Here is a 15,906-nt window from a genome sequence, read left to right as displayed (position 1 = left end):
TGGCACTGGAGACATCTGGACGTCCTGCTGCCCGCCGCCTGCCCTCCCCTCCTGGGAGAGGCGGGTGGGTCTAGTGCCCCTCTTTCTAGGAGTAGGAGAGCATTGTGCTGCACTACGGGGTAGGAAAGGGAGGATCGGGAGGCCTGGGACAGAGGCGGGGCGAGCAGCTTGGGTTTGGGTTCAGGCTGTACTCAGTTCTGCCATCTAGCTGCGTGACTTCAGGAGGCGGCGTTACTCTGTCCCTCCTTTTTTAGCGGCACCGACCTCAAGGGGTAGTGTGGATTTCAACGGGTCATGGGCAGCACTCAGCATAGCGCCTGGCATCGGTTAGAAATACAGGCAACCTGTGAATTGTCCCCAAGTAAGTTTAACAGTTCTCATGAGGGAACCATGCGCCTAGGCACACTCCTCCTGAGAACACCGATCCGCTGGATTCCCTGCCCCTCGGGACGTCGGTTCACAGAACTTTCCGTGGCGCTGAAAACGCCCGAGAAGGGAGCCCCTCCCCTCCCAGGGCCCAGGGAGCCGTCTGGCCACAGCGGGGCGCGTCGCGGGTAAAGCAGAAGTAACAGCTGGAGTCACCTTATGCCGGGGTGACCGATATGTTAAAAAAAAGTCTTCGGAAACAGCAAAGACCCGTAGTCGCAGTTAAGTCTTCAGGAGTCTTTCCGCACTAATACGGACGTAGACGAGGGGATAGGGAAGGAGTGCCTCCGCGGGTCAATGTCGCAGTCCCCGCCGTCCCAATGGGGGCACGGCAGGTCCGCGCCACAATGAGCAAAAGGCGGATACGGTCCCTCCTCTTTTCAAAGACTCAGAGACCCACCGCAGCACAGCCTTTAATAACGCGGGGAAAGGCGCGGCCTTCGCGTAGTGCGAGCCCCCTTGGGTCCCGTAGGGACGCCCGCCTAGTGCGCACGCGCGCCGCCCTCCTCTCCAGTGCGCACGTGCGCCGCTGCCCGTCGGACCCCGCCCCCGCAGGCGTGGCGAATCGAGCGTCGAGCTGGGTGGTGGGTGGTACTGATACCGAGCGGCCTAAGGTCCGCAACCGCCGACGGGCCTCCCGCGTAGCCGGGCTCGGGGAGCATCTCTGCGAAACGCGAGTACGTGTGCAGATCCGGGGACTAGAACACTGTGGGGACCGGCCAGAGTCAGTGCAGGCGGCGCGTGCCCGGCTTGCGGGTGAGCAGGGGCCGGGGCGCCGGGTGCCGTCCGAGCAGGGGGCGGGGCCGGGACAGGTAGGCGCCCAAGGAAAGAAGCGGGACGCCCTCGGGCAGGTGAAACCTCTGCGGGAACTAGTGGCCCGGGACGAGTGCACGTGCGGGAGAGAGGGGGAGCACCCGGGAAGAGGAGCGGGGGCTTGCCAGGCAGTGCAGCTTCAGGGCTGGGGGCGGGGAGGGGGCGCGCACCCGGGCAGGCGCAGCCTGGCGAAGTGGAGTTCCAGGGAGGGTGAAGCCTCAAAGTGGGAACGGGGCGCCAGGAGCAGGTGCTGCCCAAGGACGGGAGCCAGGGAGGCGCGTGCGGCGGACGAGGAGTCTCTGAGGTTCGGAAGGTGGAGGTCACCGAGGTGTGAGCCGGCCGCACCGCCCAGGTGGGGAGTGCCGGGCGGCCATCTCGTTCATCACAGCGGCCTGCCCCCCAGGAGGTGCCCAGCAGGTGCTGCAACGAGGTGTTGAATGAGTGAGTATTAAGCCTGGAAGTTCCGGGGGTCCCACCCACAGCGTGGTTCTCCCCGGTGCCTCTGAGATCCTTTCTGCAGCCTCTGAGCCTTCCTGGCTGCCACCCATTTCCTGGTGACAGCTTTGACGGTCTTTTCCAGGGACTGCGCCCCAGCCTGCTTTTCTGCGAGATGTTGGGATTTTTGCAGCGCCCTGTAGTGGTGACGGCTGATGTCAACCTGAACGTGGTGGCTCTCACTGTGGCGGGGTTGCTGAGCCGACTGTGGCGACTCACCTATCCCAGGGCTGTGGTGTAAGCCAGACAGTGCCTTTCAGGGTGAATCGGAGAGAACTGTAATTTGTTGGTGACAGGAAGTGCCTTTTCACGCAGTGTAAATAGGAGAGTGAAGTTCTGGGCTTGTTGGTGACTGATGTTTTGGGCAGTCAGAGGAGAGATGGTTTTATCCCCAGGGAAACCCCTGCAGAGGCCACTTGCTCAGTTGGGCTGTAGGTCTACAGCAATCGCAGTGGCCTCTGGTGACCATTGAAAACCTGGAGACTGGAGGGCAGAAGACTGAGGAGCATAGAAGTGAGTCCTCATTGACCTTAGAGCGTGTTCCTTGTCACAATGGGAAAGGATTCCTTTTATTATTAAAGGGCTGTCTGTTACCTGATTAATACATGTGTTCTTTTTCATTTAACTGTTTATTATGGGAAACATCAGAGGGGGCTGCGGGGGGATGGGTGGAGAGGTGAGGGGATTAAGAAGTGCAAACAGGTAGTTACAGAACAGCCATGGGGATGTGAAGTGCAGTGTCGACCATGGAGCAGCCAAAGAACTTGTACGCCTGACCCATGGACATTGGGGAACAGTGGTGGGGGGACTGCCTGAGGGAGTGGGGGGACTGGGTGGAGGGGACAAAGGGGGAAAAATCAGGACAACTGTAATTAGCATAATCAATGAAATGTAATTTTTAAAAAGACATCCAACATATACAAAAATAGGAAAAATAATATAATGGTCCCCTCACCAACGTAATTTATCACCCATCTTCAACAGTCATCAGCTCATAGCCACCCCTCACTACAGTGGATTTTGTTTTGGATGTAAATCATAGACATACTTCATCCATAAATAATTCAACATACACAGGTGGGCAAAAGTAGGTTTACCGTTTGGGTGGAAAGTAATACAAAAATTAAGTAATAAAACAAGAATAAACTGTTTCATGTACTCAGAACTGTAAACCTCCTTTTGCCCACCCGTGTATATGTCTCAAAAGATTTAGATTCTTAAAAAACACATGACCACAGAAGCATTTATTGCACCTAAAAAAAATGGACAGCAATTCCTGCACGTCATCATCGGAAAACGGTTCCAGCATTGTGCTGACGATAGCGAGGGGATTAGCCCTGGGCCCACCAGGCCTTTCAGGGGCGTCGCTAATGGCTCACCCCTAGGTCAAAGCAGGGGGAGACACAGAATCTGTCGGGAAGGCCTATCCTTCTGGATGGTGCTATACGTGGACGGGTCTTCACGCCTGGGGTCCCTTCGTGGCTGGGGTGGAAGGTCTGGCCTTTGCCAGTTGCTCTCCGAAGCCATTTGGAAACATGGTAGTACATTCATCGTGGTGCCTTTCCGCAGCTGCGATTTATAGTAAAGTGTCACTGGATTTGTCTTTCAGTTTCGACGAAGTGTATTATGGGCAGTACATCTCTTTTTACATGAAGCGGGTCTTCTTTTTTGATGGCAGTGGACCGCCCTTGGGCCACATGCTGCTGGCCCTGGGAGGTAGGAGCCTTTAAAACTTACAGGTGGAATTTCTTGAGGGCAGAAGCCATGCCTTATTGATTTACCGTTGTTTTCCTATTGGCAAGTTTTGTTGTTTGTTTTTTTAATTGTTTTTAAATTTTTTAGACAGAGGGGGAAGGGCGGGAGAGAGGGAGAGAAACACCAACGTGTGGTTGCCTCTCGAGCACCCCCATCTGGGGACCTGGCCCGCAACCCAGGCCTGTGCCCTGACTGGGAAGTGCACTGGCGACCTTTCAGTTCACAGGCCAGTGCTCAGTCCACTGAGCCACATCAGCCAGGGCTTTATTGGCGACAGTTTTGCTCTCCTGAAATATTGCCCAGTGGGATCGTAACTGACTAATCCTGTTTCAGGTTATTTGGGAGGATTCGACGGTAACTTTTTGTGGAACAGAATTGGAGCAGGTAACGATCATGTTCACTTCTCTCGTTGATTTGCACATATTAGAATGGAGAGGCAGTGGCCTTTGTAGGAATGAACCACCGTGGTTGAGGGATCTGAGTCCAGGATGTGATCAATTGTTTGGGTGCAAGTGAAAGACCTTCAACAAGTCTGGTAAATATCTTAGTGTTTAGTTACAGTAATTATTCTATTTCTAGTTTTTGGTACACATAGCAGTCTTCACGTGCACCGCATCTCAGTTATCTGTTGTACGTGGAAATAGTGTGTGTTGCACAAGGTTTTAGGAAGTAGGCGGGGTAAGTGTATAAATGGTAAAGCGTTAACTCATTTCAGTCCCTTAGTCACTGTTGCTGAGTGTACTGAGCACTGGCCCTGGAGACAGCGGGCTCGCGGGGAAGGCGCACTCGTGCCGATGGCGACCCCAGGCTGTAAAGCTGTCCTGCAGTCTGTGAATGTGCGACTCTGTTTAAAAACATGGCGGGGTGTGCTCGGTGTGCTCAGCTTCTCTGTGGCTGCTTTCTAGAGTACAGCAGCAACGTGCCCGTCTGGTGCCTGCGCCTGCTGCCCGCCCTGGCGGGGGCCCTGTCGGTCCCCATGGCCTACCAGATCGTGTGGGAGCTCGGCTTCTCCCACTGCGCCGCCGTGGGAGCCGCCCTGCTGATGCTCATCGGTGAGGCCGGGCCTGTGCTGGCTGCGGCGAGGCCCTGGGAGGGATGAGCGCGGGCCGCGGTCAGGTTCCGGGTACGGCCCAGCAGAGTTCAGGGTTTAGCAGACATGCCCCCCGTGGCAGCTTCTACTCACAAGAGGGAAGGAAGCGCAGGCAGTTCACCCACATCTGACTCTGGGAGTCACCTCCCTCCCGGGCTGTGGGCTGTGGAGGTGGATGGCCAGACTAAGTATCAGGGAGGTGCGGCCGTATAAGCCGGGGCCCCCCAGACAGCGTGTCCTGGGAGCTGCGCGTGCCTCCACCTGTGCCCATGCCTGCCACTCACTGTCACCAACCGGGTGGGTGCTCTTCAGGGCAGGCCTTTCAGCCCAGGTTAACGAACAGATGAAACTAACAAAGTGCAAGGTTAGACTACGAGACAAAAAGATTCGTGTTTACTCTAATGGAGACCCTGTGCCAATGTACTGCTATAACATTCACGGCGGCCCTACAGAGCTGGCATTTCTTCTGCATCTAAGAAGAAAGACTCCAAAAAGTTCAGTGACTTGCCCAAGGTCACACTGGCCTTAGTAGGTGTGACTCACCTATGACCTTGCCATCACGGTAGCGGGGCAGGTCCCCTGGTTCTGGCCTCCCCGCTTTACGCCCTGCGCCACGCAGGACATTCGCCCCTCTGTGGGTGCTTCCGCTGCGTGCCTGCGCCCTCACGCGCGTCCTCTTTCCAACAGAGAACGCTCTCATCACTCAGTCGAGGCTCATGCTTTTGGAATCGGTGTTAATATTCTTTAATCTGTTGGCTGTGCTGGCCTACCTGAAGTTCCACTCCCAAAAACGCAGGTACGGAATATGGGACCTACCCTTCCTAGTTAATGAGAAAGAGGAGTCAGGGTGGTCTGTCCACCCAAGAAGGGCTGATGCCTTTTCATTCTGGGGAGCTGCTCGCGGTCTTTCCGTCACTAGAACAGCCTTGGGCTCATGACTTCATAACTGCATCCTCGTTTTACTGTGACTTAAACTTAAGCTGGAGAAAGTCGGCCCAAAAGAAAAACCCGGCCAGGCTGATGTTTTGGAGATAAGGACTCATTTTCCTTGTCCCCGAAGCTCTGTACGGCCAGGCGCCCCGGGAGATCGTGGGGCCGCTGCCACGGGAACTGTGCCCAGCCCTGCCTCTCCGTTCGCTCTGCCCCCAGGCCCTTCTCTCCGAGCTGGTGGCTTTGGCTGGCGTTGACAGGGGTGTCCTGCGCCTGTGCGGTTGGGTGAGTCCGGCCCCGCCTCTAGGGGGCGCCCGCGCCCTCCTCATCTCCGTCTCCCTTGAACTTCCTCTCCGTCGGTCTTCTCAGCATCAAGTACATGGGTGTTTTCACTTACCTGCTGGTGCTCGGGGTCGCCGCCGTCCACACCTGGCACCTGATAGGAGACCAGTCCCTGTCAAACGTGAGTGCTGACGGCGCGCAGCGCCCGACTAGCCACCTGAGGTGCGCAGGGGGTGGCATGGGAGCGCCGGGTGGCCCAGCGCCAGGAGGCTGCGCTGTGTTGAGCCGTGGCACCTGCGCTGTGCGAGGGGGGGCCTGCGCGCCTCCGCGTGGGTGGGCAGGGACGCCTCCGCCTCCGCAGGTCCGCGTGCTCTGCCACGTGCTGGCCCGCGCAGCGGCGCTGCTGGTCGTCCCGGTTGCTACCTACCTGCTGTTCTTCTACGTGCACCTGACTCTGCTCTGCCGCTCTGGGCCGCACGACCAGATCATGTCCAGCGCGTTCCAGGCCAGCCTGGAGGTGAGAGGGGCGGCCCAGCCGCCTCAGGAAGAGTGGGGAGAAACCAGATTGAGAAACGAGGCCCCCACTCCTGGTTTGTCGACTGATCCTGTGCTGATGGCATAGAAATGCGCAAAGGCCCAGTTCGCGTTGGGGTGGCCCCCCGGGGGCCGTGGAGAGGTCGCGCGGGCTTTGGCAGAGGACGCGCTCAGCGCTGGGCTTCACTCCCGCGACCTTCGCGGACATAGTGGAACGTCCCAGGTACAGGGGACCGGGGCGGGGAGTCACTCGGCCGTGCTCTGAAAAGCTGAAAGCTGGCCCTGTTGAGCCCAGTTCTGTGTTTTGGGCAACTTCCACTCAAGTCTGGTTTCTCCTCCCTTAAACAGGCGTAACTGTCCTGTCTCAGGGGATGCGGTGGGAGCTCAGTGAGGGGGCGCACAGGGGGCCGTCAGCCAGCGGTAGCTGCAGGCGTTGCTGTTCAGCGTGGCCTGGCAGCGGCAGGCGGCGCGGTTGCGCTGGCCGCGCCCTGAACACGCTGCCGCAGGAGCGGCCTTCGGGCGGGCGCACTGGTCCCCTCTCACCCGCCCCCGTTTGCTCGCGTCCTAGGGCGGGCTGGCGCGGATCACACAGGGCCAGCCCCTGGAGGTGGCCTACGGGTCCCAGGTCACTCTGAAGAGCGCCTTCGGCAAGCCTGTGCCCTGCTGGCTCCATTCACACCAGAGCACCTACCCCGTAATGTAAGGGCGGCCGCCATTCCCACTGGGAAGTTGTGAGAAGCTCTGTCTCCATATTCTGGCTGTTACCAACTTTCACTTTAAACATGGAAAGGTCTATGAGACAAAAAGGAAATCGCGCTCTCGGATCTGATTATCAAAGAGCCCTGGCGTTTCTCCGTGTGAACCAGTGAGAGAGTCTTGCTGAGCAGGGGCCTGGGGCGCGTGACGCCCACGCGTGTGATGCCATGCTGGCTGCCGTCTGCCCCGCGTTTGTGCTGATTCGGGGCACATATTCTAGCCCCTCTTAGATTTAACATTCTTGTCGTTCGGCCTTATTTTCCCAAAACCCCTTGCCAGGCAGTCTCTGTAGGGATCCCGGGGGTGAGGCCCGCGGGCCTTTCGCCGACCCACTGAGTCGCGGCTCCGTGTTGGCTCCTCCGTGCAGATACGAGAGCGGCCGGGGCAGCTCCCACCAGCAGCAGGTGACCTGCTACCCCTTCAAGGATGTCAACAACTGGTGGATCGTCAAGGACCCTGGGAGGTGTGTGCAGGCCCTGGGCCTCCCAGGCAGGGCTCACCTTTATTTTTAATTCAAGTGTGGTTGACAGGGCTCGCCTGCTGGCCTGGCTGGGGGAGGCGCGGGGGCAGCCCCAGGCCCTCCTCGATGTGCCCATGGCCTCCCTCTCCAAAGCGTGGAGTCCCACCCTGTGCAGAGGAGCCTCGGGCATGAGGCGAGATCATCCCACGGTGAGCTGCCTGCTCGGGGTCTCCATGTGTTTCCCAGGCCTGCTTCGGCCCCTCCGTGCAGACAGGGGCTGCCCCCGCCCCGAAAGCCATTTTCCCATTCAGGTTTCCCAGATGGAGGCCCCTCCCTGCCTCCCGCCCGCCTTCCCTCCCTCGCTTTCTCTCTCCCCCTCCCTGTCTCACTCCCCAACTCTGGTCAGCTAGTCCTATGGGTTCTGCCTCGAAAGAGATCTTGACCTATCCAGGTCTCTACCTCCTGTCCCCGCTCCCTGTAACAGTCAGTGTCCACTCCCACCACCCCCTGCCCCAGCTTCAGCAGAGCTTCCATTGCGCCCAGAATGAAGTCCGGCCCCCCCAGCCCCCGGCCTGGGTCCCCCCGCACCCCCGCCCGCCCCTCTCACACACTCACCTGCCCCTGCGTTTCTAGGGCACGGCCGCCTCCAGCCGGGGGCTTTGCCTCGCTGCCTGTCCGCAGCCCGAGTGATCCCACCCGACTGGCTCCTCCTCGCTTAAATCCCGGGGGCTGGCTCCCAGGAGCTGCCGTGACCTCCCCCCAGGGGTCCCCGCCCTCTGTCACTGTCCTACTGGCTTCCCCACATCCCTGGTCACAGTTTGCGCACTTGACCGCGGGTGTCCCACATGGTGCAGTGGCTGGGGACCGCAACCACGCCTGGCTGTGCGGCATGTGCCCAGCCCCCAGCCACGTGTCGGGACCGGTTAGGCCCTGGGTGCACTGGCACTGGGTCTGCGCTGAACAGATGTCTGTCAGAGGGGACGTCTGAGCAGGGACTGTGGCAACCACAGGTTAGAACAGAGCAGCTAATGTGTGACCGTGGCAGACGGAACCACGTTTGGAAGCTTGGAAGGGGACCATAGATTTGAGAAATGAGTTCAGGGAAGCGTGTTCCGTTTTACACGCATTCACCTCATAGAAGGGACAAATGGGTTGGGTGGCCGCGCAATTCCACACTGTCCCCCCTGTGAGCGCTCGGAGTGCCGACCAGCCAGCTCGTCTTCCCAGGCACCAGCTGGAGGTGAACAACCCGCCGAGGCCCGTGCGGCACGGGGACGTGGTGCAGCTGGTGCACGGCATGACCGCCCGCCTGCTGAACACGTGAGCGCCGCGCCTGCGGTCCCGCCCGACCCCACTCCTTTCCCGGGGCCCCTGCTCACTGTTGCGGGGCTCCCCTTCCCGGGGCCTCAGCAGCAGCAGCGTGAACCTGCCCTTGACGTTGGGGGGACCCCCGGGACGGCTGCTGAGGGGAAGGGAGAGGGGGGGGGAGACGGCTGTAGTGAGGGACTGGGGCCGGGAGGCTTCCGTGCGCGTGGAGGGTGCAGTGATGGGGCAGCCCCGTGCAGGGGGCTCCTCCCTCAGCGGTGCCCCCGAAGCGTCAGTGAGCCCGGCAGGGCTGGGACTGGGGTCCGGTGGGGCCGGGAGGGCGGGGCCGCGTTGGCTCTCCGCGCTGACCCGCCCTGACCTCTGGCACCCTGGCCGCCGTGCCGCCCGCCCCGAGAAATGCGGTGAGCACGGCGCTTCTGCATTTTCCGTTTCCTCTGTGGCCGGGTCCTCAGGGGGTGCCTCCTTGGGCCAGGGCGCCTGCAGGGCCCGGTTGTCCCTTAAGGCTGAGCTGGCTTTGTTTCGGAAAAGCAGCCTTTTCCCCTGAAGGGAGTAGCGGATCGGGGATTCCCCCGCGAGCGTTGTTTGGTGTCGCAGGCACGACGTGGCAGCCCCCGTCAGCCCCCACGCGCAGGAGGTGTCCTGCTACGTCGACTACAACATCTCCATGCCCGCCCAGAGCCTCTGGAGGCTGGTGAGTCACGCGGGCAGGGGTCGCGGCAGCGGCCCACACGCACATTTTCTCACGGAACTTTTGAAGCCGCCATTTAGGATGAGTCTGATTCAGGAGTAAAGGTGGGGAACCGACATTTAGTCATAAAAGGCCAGGGGGTCCTCACAGGGAACAGAGACCATGGGCTCCGGGTGGACCAGGTGGCAGTTCGCCAACGGCGGGTAAAGGCTTGGTAATGGGCTCTGTGCGCCCCACGTGGCTCTGCCAAAAGGAGACGCCCCCCCACATGGTCAGGTGGGTCAGCCCCAGGAGCGGGCCACCAAACGTGGGCCGGGCCCGGCCACCCTCAGCCAGGCAGGGAGCCGCCATCAACCTCGCCAGGTAACGAGGCGTGTCCTCGTCCCGGGGTCCCCGGGAGGGGCTTGGCCCTGCAGTGGGGGATCTTCTGGGAACGGCCTCTCCCTGAGGCCGTTGGGATGGTGGCCACCTTCCCTCCGACTGACCAGGGGAGCCTGGTCCCCTTACACAGCGTATCTCGCGCTCCAGAGCGGCCTGGGGGGTCCCGGGAAAGGCAGCTGAAGCACAGTTCTGTCGTCCCCGGCCCATGGGACTGAGTTCAGGGACGTGGGCTGAAGTCAGTGCTCACAGTGATGCCGCGGGGTCGCCTCCCGGAGGAACGCCAGCCCCCGCCCGCATTCGGGTCTCGGCAGCGACTGACATGTCAGCTGGAGGCAGTGGGGCCGGGAGGCCCTCGGCGAGGCGGGCACGGCAGCGGCACGGCAGCGGCACCTCCCCCGCCTCGCGTGCCACCACACTCCCGTGCCACCGACGCCCCCCTGCCGCGGACGTTCCAACGCCACGGGCGCCCACGTGCGCTCTGCTTCGCCGTCCTCCCCTCCAACGCTCCCGCCGCGACGGGAGGTGTTCGTGCGGCCCCTTGCCACCGGGGGCCCTCCCTATGCTGCCGTCTTGCTGCCGAGGGCTCTTCACTGATGCCCTTCCTCCTCCTCCTCCTCCTCCCCAGTCCCTGCCGGTGGCCCCTTGAGTCCCACACGGAAGGGAGGGCGGGGGTGTGGCTGACCACAGCGCAGCGCCCGCCCGGGGTTCTCTTGCCAGCAGCTACGGGAGCTCACAGGGTCGCAGGAAGGCCACCTGCTCTTCAGATACTTGTTTTTTGTTACCTGATAGCAGGCGTCCCCCCAGGGCACCTCCCAGGGATGGTCTCCAAGCTCCGCTGTGCGGTCTTTGCACTGGGGCCCGAGCCCCTGCTCCGAGGGCAGGGAGGGCAGAGGCCTGGTGGGTTCCGCCCCGAAGCCTGAGCTGCCTCTGCAGGGGGGCACGGAGTCCCCCAGAGCGTCGGCTGCTGGCTCCCCTCACACCAGCCAAGTCAGTCTCGGGCTCGCTGACTGGTTTTCATTTCTGCCTGTAAGGAAATCTGAACAAGGAAAGTAATCGGCAGATCTGCCGTTACAGGACATCGTGAACAGGGACTCAGACGTGGAGACTTGGAGGACCATCCTGTCAGAGGTTCGCCTCGTGCACGTGAACACCTCCGCCATCCTGAAGGTCAGGGCCGCTGCGTCTTGGCTCGGCCCATCCCGGCCCCGGGCCCACAAGACCTGCACGCGAACCCCAGGCTGAGTGGGCCCTTCCCGGCGGCATGTCCCCTTAGAGTCAGCGCTGTGTTCCCGCCGGTGGAGCCGCGCCCTGACGTGTGGCTCCCGCGGAGGACAGCCTGCCGTCCCCCCACGCCCTGCCGCCCCTGTCTTCCAGCTGAGCGGGGCACACCTCCCCGACTGGGGCTTTCGGCAGCTGGAGGTGGTTGGGGAGAAGCTGTCCCGGGGCTTCCACGAGAGCACCGTGTGGACCGTGGAGGAGCATCGCTACGGCAGGAGTGAGTCGCTGCGCCCGCATGCGTGCCCGCAGCCGGGGGCGCAGGCCTTTGGGAGGCGCCGGCACTGGGTGCTTGTCTTGCTGCGAGCCGAGCACACCTGCCCTGCTCTAACCGACCGCAGGCAGTGCCCCGCGCTGTCCTGGGCGGGCAGGGAGAGCCGAGCTTCCCACTGGTGCAAAGACCCTAATTTACCGGTAGTTTCGTGTGGGGAAAACGAAACAGGCGCTGCAGGGGCTTGAGAAGCCAGGGACCCAGCTTGGGGCCAGCCAGCAGCTGGGCTGAGCTCCCTGACCTTGTTCCGCTCCTGCTCTGGGCGCTGGGCTGTTCTCTCAGGCCAGGAACAGAAGGAGAGGGAGCTGGAGCTGCACTCGCCTGCCCAGATGGACATCAGCAGGAACCTGAGCTTCATGGCCCGGTTCTCGGAGCTGCAGGTGCCGTGCGGGTGGAGGGAGGCGTGACTTTGCTCCTTGGGAGTGGGCTCCTTGCCAGCGACGGCACTGCGGTCGGTAGAGCTCTTGTCTGCCCAAGGCTAGTCTGTCTTTCTTTCCCTTTTTTTTTGAGCATTTTATTTATTTGTTTATACTTTTTTAAGTGCACACATTTGTATAGTTTTACCTTTTTCTAAAAGATTTTATTTTATTTTTAGACAGAGGGTAAGGGAGGGAGAAACATCAATGTGTGGTTGCCTCTCGTGCGCCCCCTACTGGGGACCTGGCCTGCAGCCCAGGCCTGAGCCCTGGCTGGGAATGGAGTTGGCGACCCTTTGGTCTGCAGGCCCGTGCTCAACCCACTGAGCCACCCCAGCCAGGGCCCAAGGCCAGTCTTCAAACTGGGGCCTGACCCCGCAGTGAAGGAGTGTGTCCCTCCGTGCGTCTGGGACATGCGCAGCACTATCCGTCCTAGGCCTGTGGCTTTGCAGGCCTGTTGACAGGGTACATTTTGAGGCCCGCAGGGCAGGTCACAATGGTCCCTGTGATGGAGCCCTAAGGCTGTCGGAACTTGGAATTTACGGTCCCTAATCCAGCCATGCCCTTAGCTCCAAGACCAGTCACTTTGTCTGCGAACGAGGTGGTGAGCCCTTGGGGCAGGCTTCCCCCAGGGCCACCAGCAGCTTAGAAGTCAGATCTCCTGTCGCGTGGCACGCTGCCCAGGCTGCCTGTCCCCACTGAGCCTGAGGTTGGGCCCCAGGTGACGGGGCAGCGGTTCGCCCCAGGCCCTGGCGGGCCCCTGAGTGACGCAGGGCCGGCTCCGTTGCAGTGGAGGATGCTGACGGTGAGGAGCGACGACTCGGAGCACAAGTACAGCTCCACGCCGCTGGACTGGGTCACCCTGGACACCAGCATCGCCTACTGGCTGCACCCCAGGACCAGTGTGAGTGGCGCGCGGCCCCAGGCCCCGCCTCCTGCCCCGTCCCGCGGCCTGGCTTTCTCCCGGCAGGCCTCACACAGGCCCGGGCCCGCTTCTCTCTCATGGGGCCGACACTGCCGCCAGACACCGAGGAGTAAGGTCGCATCCGCGTGTTGAAGGAAACAAGGCTTTTCGGCTTTTCTGGGAGCACGCCGCTCCCTCTTTCTGGCAAAACGCGGTTTTTGAGGTGCCCCTGCTGCTTCTGCGCAGCGCCTGGTGTCTGAGCTGCTGAGCCTGTTATGCAGCTGCCGTGGCCTCGCCCAGTAGGAAAGGCGGCCAGGGCACTGCTCCGGCAGCATGCACGTGGCGATGGCGCTCCCGGCGCTCCCTGTGTCCTGACCCTGGGCAGCCGGCGTCACCTGCAGCGGGAGCTGCTCTGGGTTAGCCCTCTGGGAACAGCCGCTGTTAAACACAGAACCCGGCCACTCTTGGGTGTAGACAAGTCAGCACCTTCTAGAAGGGGTCTCGTCGGGAACGGCCCGGCCCATCTGCCTGAGCTGTAGCTGGGGGAGGCTCCCTGGGCGCAGGCAGCATGGACAGCGCCTCCCTGCTGCTCGCAGGCTCAGATCCACCTGCTGGGAAACGTCGTGATCTGGGCTTCCGCCGGCCTGGCCACTGTGCTGTATGCTCTGCTCTTCTGCTGGTACCTGCTCCGGCGCCGCAGAAACATCTGCGACCTCCCTGAGGGTGAGTGCGGCCTGGTGCTTCCGCGCCGCCCCTGCCCCCCGCCCCCTCCCCCCACCAGTTCTGACCACAGCTCAGCTGCCAGGAAGCCCTGCCTTCCGGCAACATCTCTGTCTCTGCACACAGGGGACTTAAGTTATTTTTGTCTCCAGAAGCTGCATGTTGCAATTCAGCTCCCACATGGGCTTGGAGGCCCCTCCGGGGCGGTCGGTGCAGGTGCAGGTGCCGGGCGGAGGTTGCTCCGTGAGCCCAGGACGGCAGCAGCCTCGGTGCTGCGTCTCCTGCTGGCCCTGAGGTGGCTGCGTAAGACAGAGCTGCCACGCGGGGCTTTGCTCGTAACAGGAACCTGCTTAAAACCATCTTGAGACAGAAAAGGAATAAACCCCCAGGACAGGCAGGGCCCTGGAGGCACCACCCCTCTGCTGGGCTCCAGGAGCTGGTCCCCCCACCCCCACCTGGGCGGGTGGCCCCTCCACAGCTGCTGCCAAGCAGTGGGACTGACTAGATACTCCTGATGCATGGCAGCCAGTGGGGCCAGGAGCCAGCCCGCGGAGGCTGGGCCAGGCCCCCGAGGGGCACATTTCTCAGAGGGGAGGGACAGTGAGGACCTGGCAGGAAGCTGCAGGGGGTTCTTAGGACAGTCTGTTCTCCCTCCGGAGATGGAGGTAGGGGGCGGGGGCAGGGACCGAGCCTAAGCAATGACTCACAGTCGAGGGAACCAGCGTATCCTTCTGGACTGGCAGAGCCTTGCCAGGTCGGCCCCAGTCAGCGGCACAGGCTTAAGTCAACGTCCCCACAGCCTCCTGGCTGCGCTGGGTGCTGGCGGGGGCCCTGTGTGCTGGCGGCTGGGCAGCGAACTACCTTCCGTTCTTCCTGATGGAGAAGACGCTTTTCCTGTACCACTACCTGCCTGCACTCGCCTTCCAGATCCTGCTGCTTCCTGTGGTCTTGCAGCATGTGGGGGAGCACCTGTGCAGGTATGGGCCTCGGCAGCCACGCCTCTGGGCAGGGGCAGGGTCCAAGGGACCCCTAAACAACAATTTCAGCATGATGGGGAAGGGGTTAAGGTCCCAAAAGGCGCAAACAAGGCGCCATGGGGTCAGAGGAGGAGCTGTGGCCCCCGGGCAGTGAAGCGGCTGGTGTGGACGGGAACCGTAGCGGGAACGGGATGGCTGCCGAGTCGGAGGAGGCGGGGCGCAGGCGCAGGCGTGTTCTGGAACGGGAACAGCCATGGCTATTGGCCAGACTGTGTGGGGCCAGAGGCGATTAGCTGGAGAGTAAAGGCGCGAGCCACCTGTGGCCAGAGCGGAGGGCCCCAGGGTCTGGGGTGGGGCTCCCTGGGGCCCCTTAGCACCGCAGTGAGGAAGGGCCTGCTCCGCCCTCAGGCAGGATGAGCTGGGGTGGGCGACCGCCAGGCTGTGGACGCCGGACCTGTGCAGTGCAGACGGGGCGAGGAGGGGCCAGCCTCCCTCACTCCCTGCTCTGCCCTGGCTCCTGCAGGTCCGAGCTGTGGAGGAGCCTCTTCGGTGCCGTGGTGGTGGCGTGGTTCTCTGCCGCCTGCCACGTGTTCAACGTGCTGCGCCCACTGACCTATGGGGACACGCCGCTCTCAGCCAGCGAACTCCAGGCCCTTCGCTGGAAGGAGAGCTGGGACATCTTGATCCGCACGCACACACAGGACGCGGCCCAGTGAGCCCCTGGGCGGGTGGGATCGCACGCGGCCGCCTCCGGTGACTGCTGCTCGGGGGCTGGTCAAGCCTGGCAAAGGCCGCTCTGGCTTTGTTGCTGAAACAGTCCTAGGATGAGCGCCGCATTTTAAGCAGTTTGTTTTTACCTGGTTTAATAAAGGACACGCCATGTCCCGTAGTTCTTAGGGCCCCTCAATGAGGACATGTCGTGTTGACCGGCTGGTGTGGGGCTGGGCGGCAGAGGGGGAAAGGCGGGGAGCAGGCGGTGGCGGACGAGCCAGGGTCGAGGAGACAGGGCCTTTCTTGCTGACAGATGTGGGCGGCAGGGGTGGGGACGGGACCAGCCCTCCCTTTGGAGCACCAGCGGACTCGTGAGCCAGGGCCTCTGTCCCCGCTGAGGCCTGGGGTCGCCCTGGAACAGTTCAGTGTCAAGCCACTGGAATGACTTTTCGAAACAGGCCACAAGCCCTGGCCGGGTGGTTCAGTGGTTGGAGCATTGTCCATGCACTAAAAGGTCGCAGGTTCGATCCCCAGTTAGGGCATGTCCGGGAGGGAACCTATCGCTGTGTCACTCTCTGAAATCAACATCCTCGGGTGAGGTGCAAAAAAATAAAAACAAAAAAACCTTCGTGAGATTCTTGCTGAGTGAGCAGCACCTCCTTGTCCTGATTTGCCTTTTGTGGTAAAATGAGACGC

At 61.6% G+C, this 15,906-nt stretch overlaps 1 protein-coding gene across 4 annotated transcripts; it reads left to right on the top strand.

Moving 5' to 3' along the window:
* Window positions 1-1,010: 1,010 nt before the first annotated feature.
* On the top strand, window positions 1,011-15,427 carry POMT1 (protein O-mannosyltransferase 1). Of its 4 annotated transcripts, XM_054584832.1 has the most exons (21): window positions 1,011-1,182; window positions 1,481-1,680; window positions 1,820-1,971; window positions 3,344-3,450; window positions 3,823-3,873; window positions 4,395-4,541; window positions 5,267-5,375; window positions 5,729-5,794; window positions 5,879-5,972; window positions 6,153-6,308; window positions 6,894-7,024; window positions 7,449-7,544; window positions 8,769-8,861; window positions 9,462-9,558; window positions 11,011-11,103; window positions 11,311-11,431; window positions 11,765-11,862; window positions 12,689-12,802; window positions 13,399-13,525; window positions 14,322-14,499; window positions 15,023-15,427. In XM_054584832.1, exons 3-21 carry the CDS (start codon window positions 1,850-1,852, stop codon window positions 15,213-15,215), a joined length of 2,193 nt encoding a protein of 730 aa, XP_054440807.1. In that variant the 5' UTR covers window positions 1,011-1,182; window positions 1,481-1,680; window positions 1,820-1,849; the 3' UTR covers window positions 15,216-15,427. The 4 variants fall into 4 exon arrangements, with proteins under 4 accessions (XP_054440807.1, XP_054440806.1, XP_054440805.1 ...); XM_054584831.1 differs by having other exon boundaries at window positions 1,487-1,680; window positions 5,879-6,308; XM_054584830.1 differs by having other exon boundaries at window positions 5,879-6,308.
* The last annotated feature ends 479 nt before the right edge of the window (window positions 15,428-15,906 follow it).

The sequence above is a fragment of the Pteronotus mesoamericanus genome, unplaced genomic scaffold, assembly GCF_021234165.1.
Source record: "Pteronotus mesoamericanus isolate MK-2021 breed Mesoamerican mustached bat unplaced genomic scaffold, CSHL_Meso_final contig_78, whole genome shotgun sequence".
In the NCBI taxonomy this organism is placed as follows: domain Eukaryota; kingdom Metazoa; phylum Chordata; class Mammalia; order Chiroptera; family Mormoopidae; genus Pteronotus; species Pteronotus mesoamericanus.
Note: the sequence above shows the minus strand (reverse complement) of the source record. Positions and strands in the feature narration are given on the sequence as shown.

Excerpts from the sequence above, each read along its gene's own strand:
- POMT1 (XM_054584831.1), top strand. The coding sequence starts at position 1,850 with ATGTTGGGATTTTTGCAGCGCCCTGTAGTGGTGACGGCTGATGTCAAC. Across the intron at positions 3,874-4,394 it reads GTGGAACAGAATTGGAGCAG|AGTACAGCAGCAACGTGCCC; the intron begins GTAACGATCATG and ends GCTGCTTTCTAG. Across the intron at positions 7,545-8,768 it reads ATCGTCAAGGACCCTGGGAG|GCACCAGCTGGAGGTGAACA; the intron begins GTGTGTGCAGGC and ends TCGTCTTCCCAG.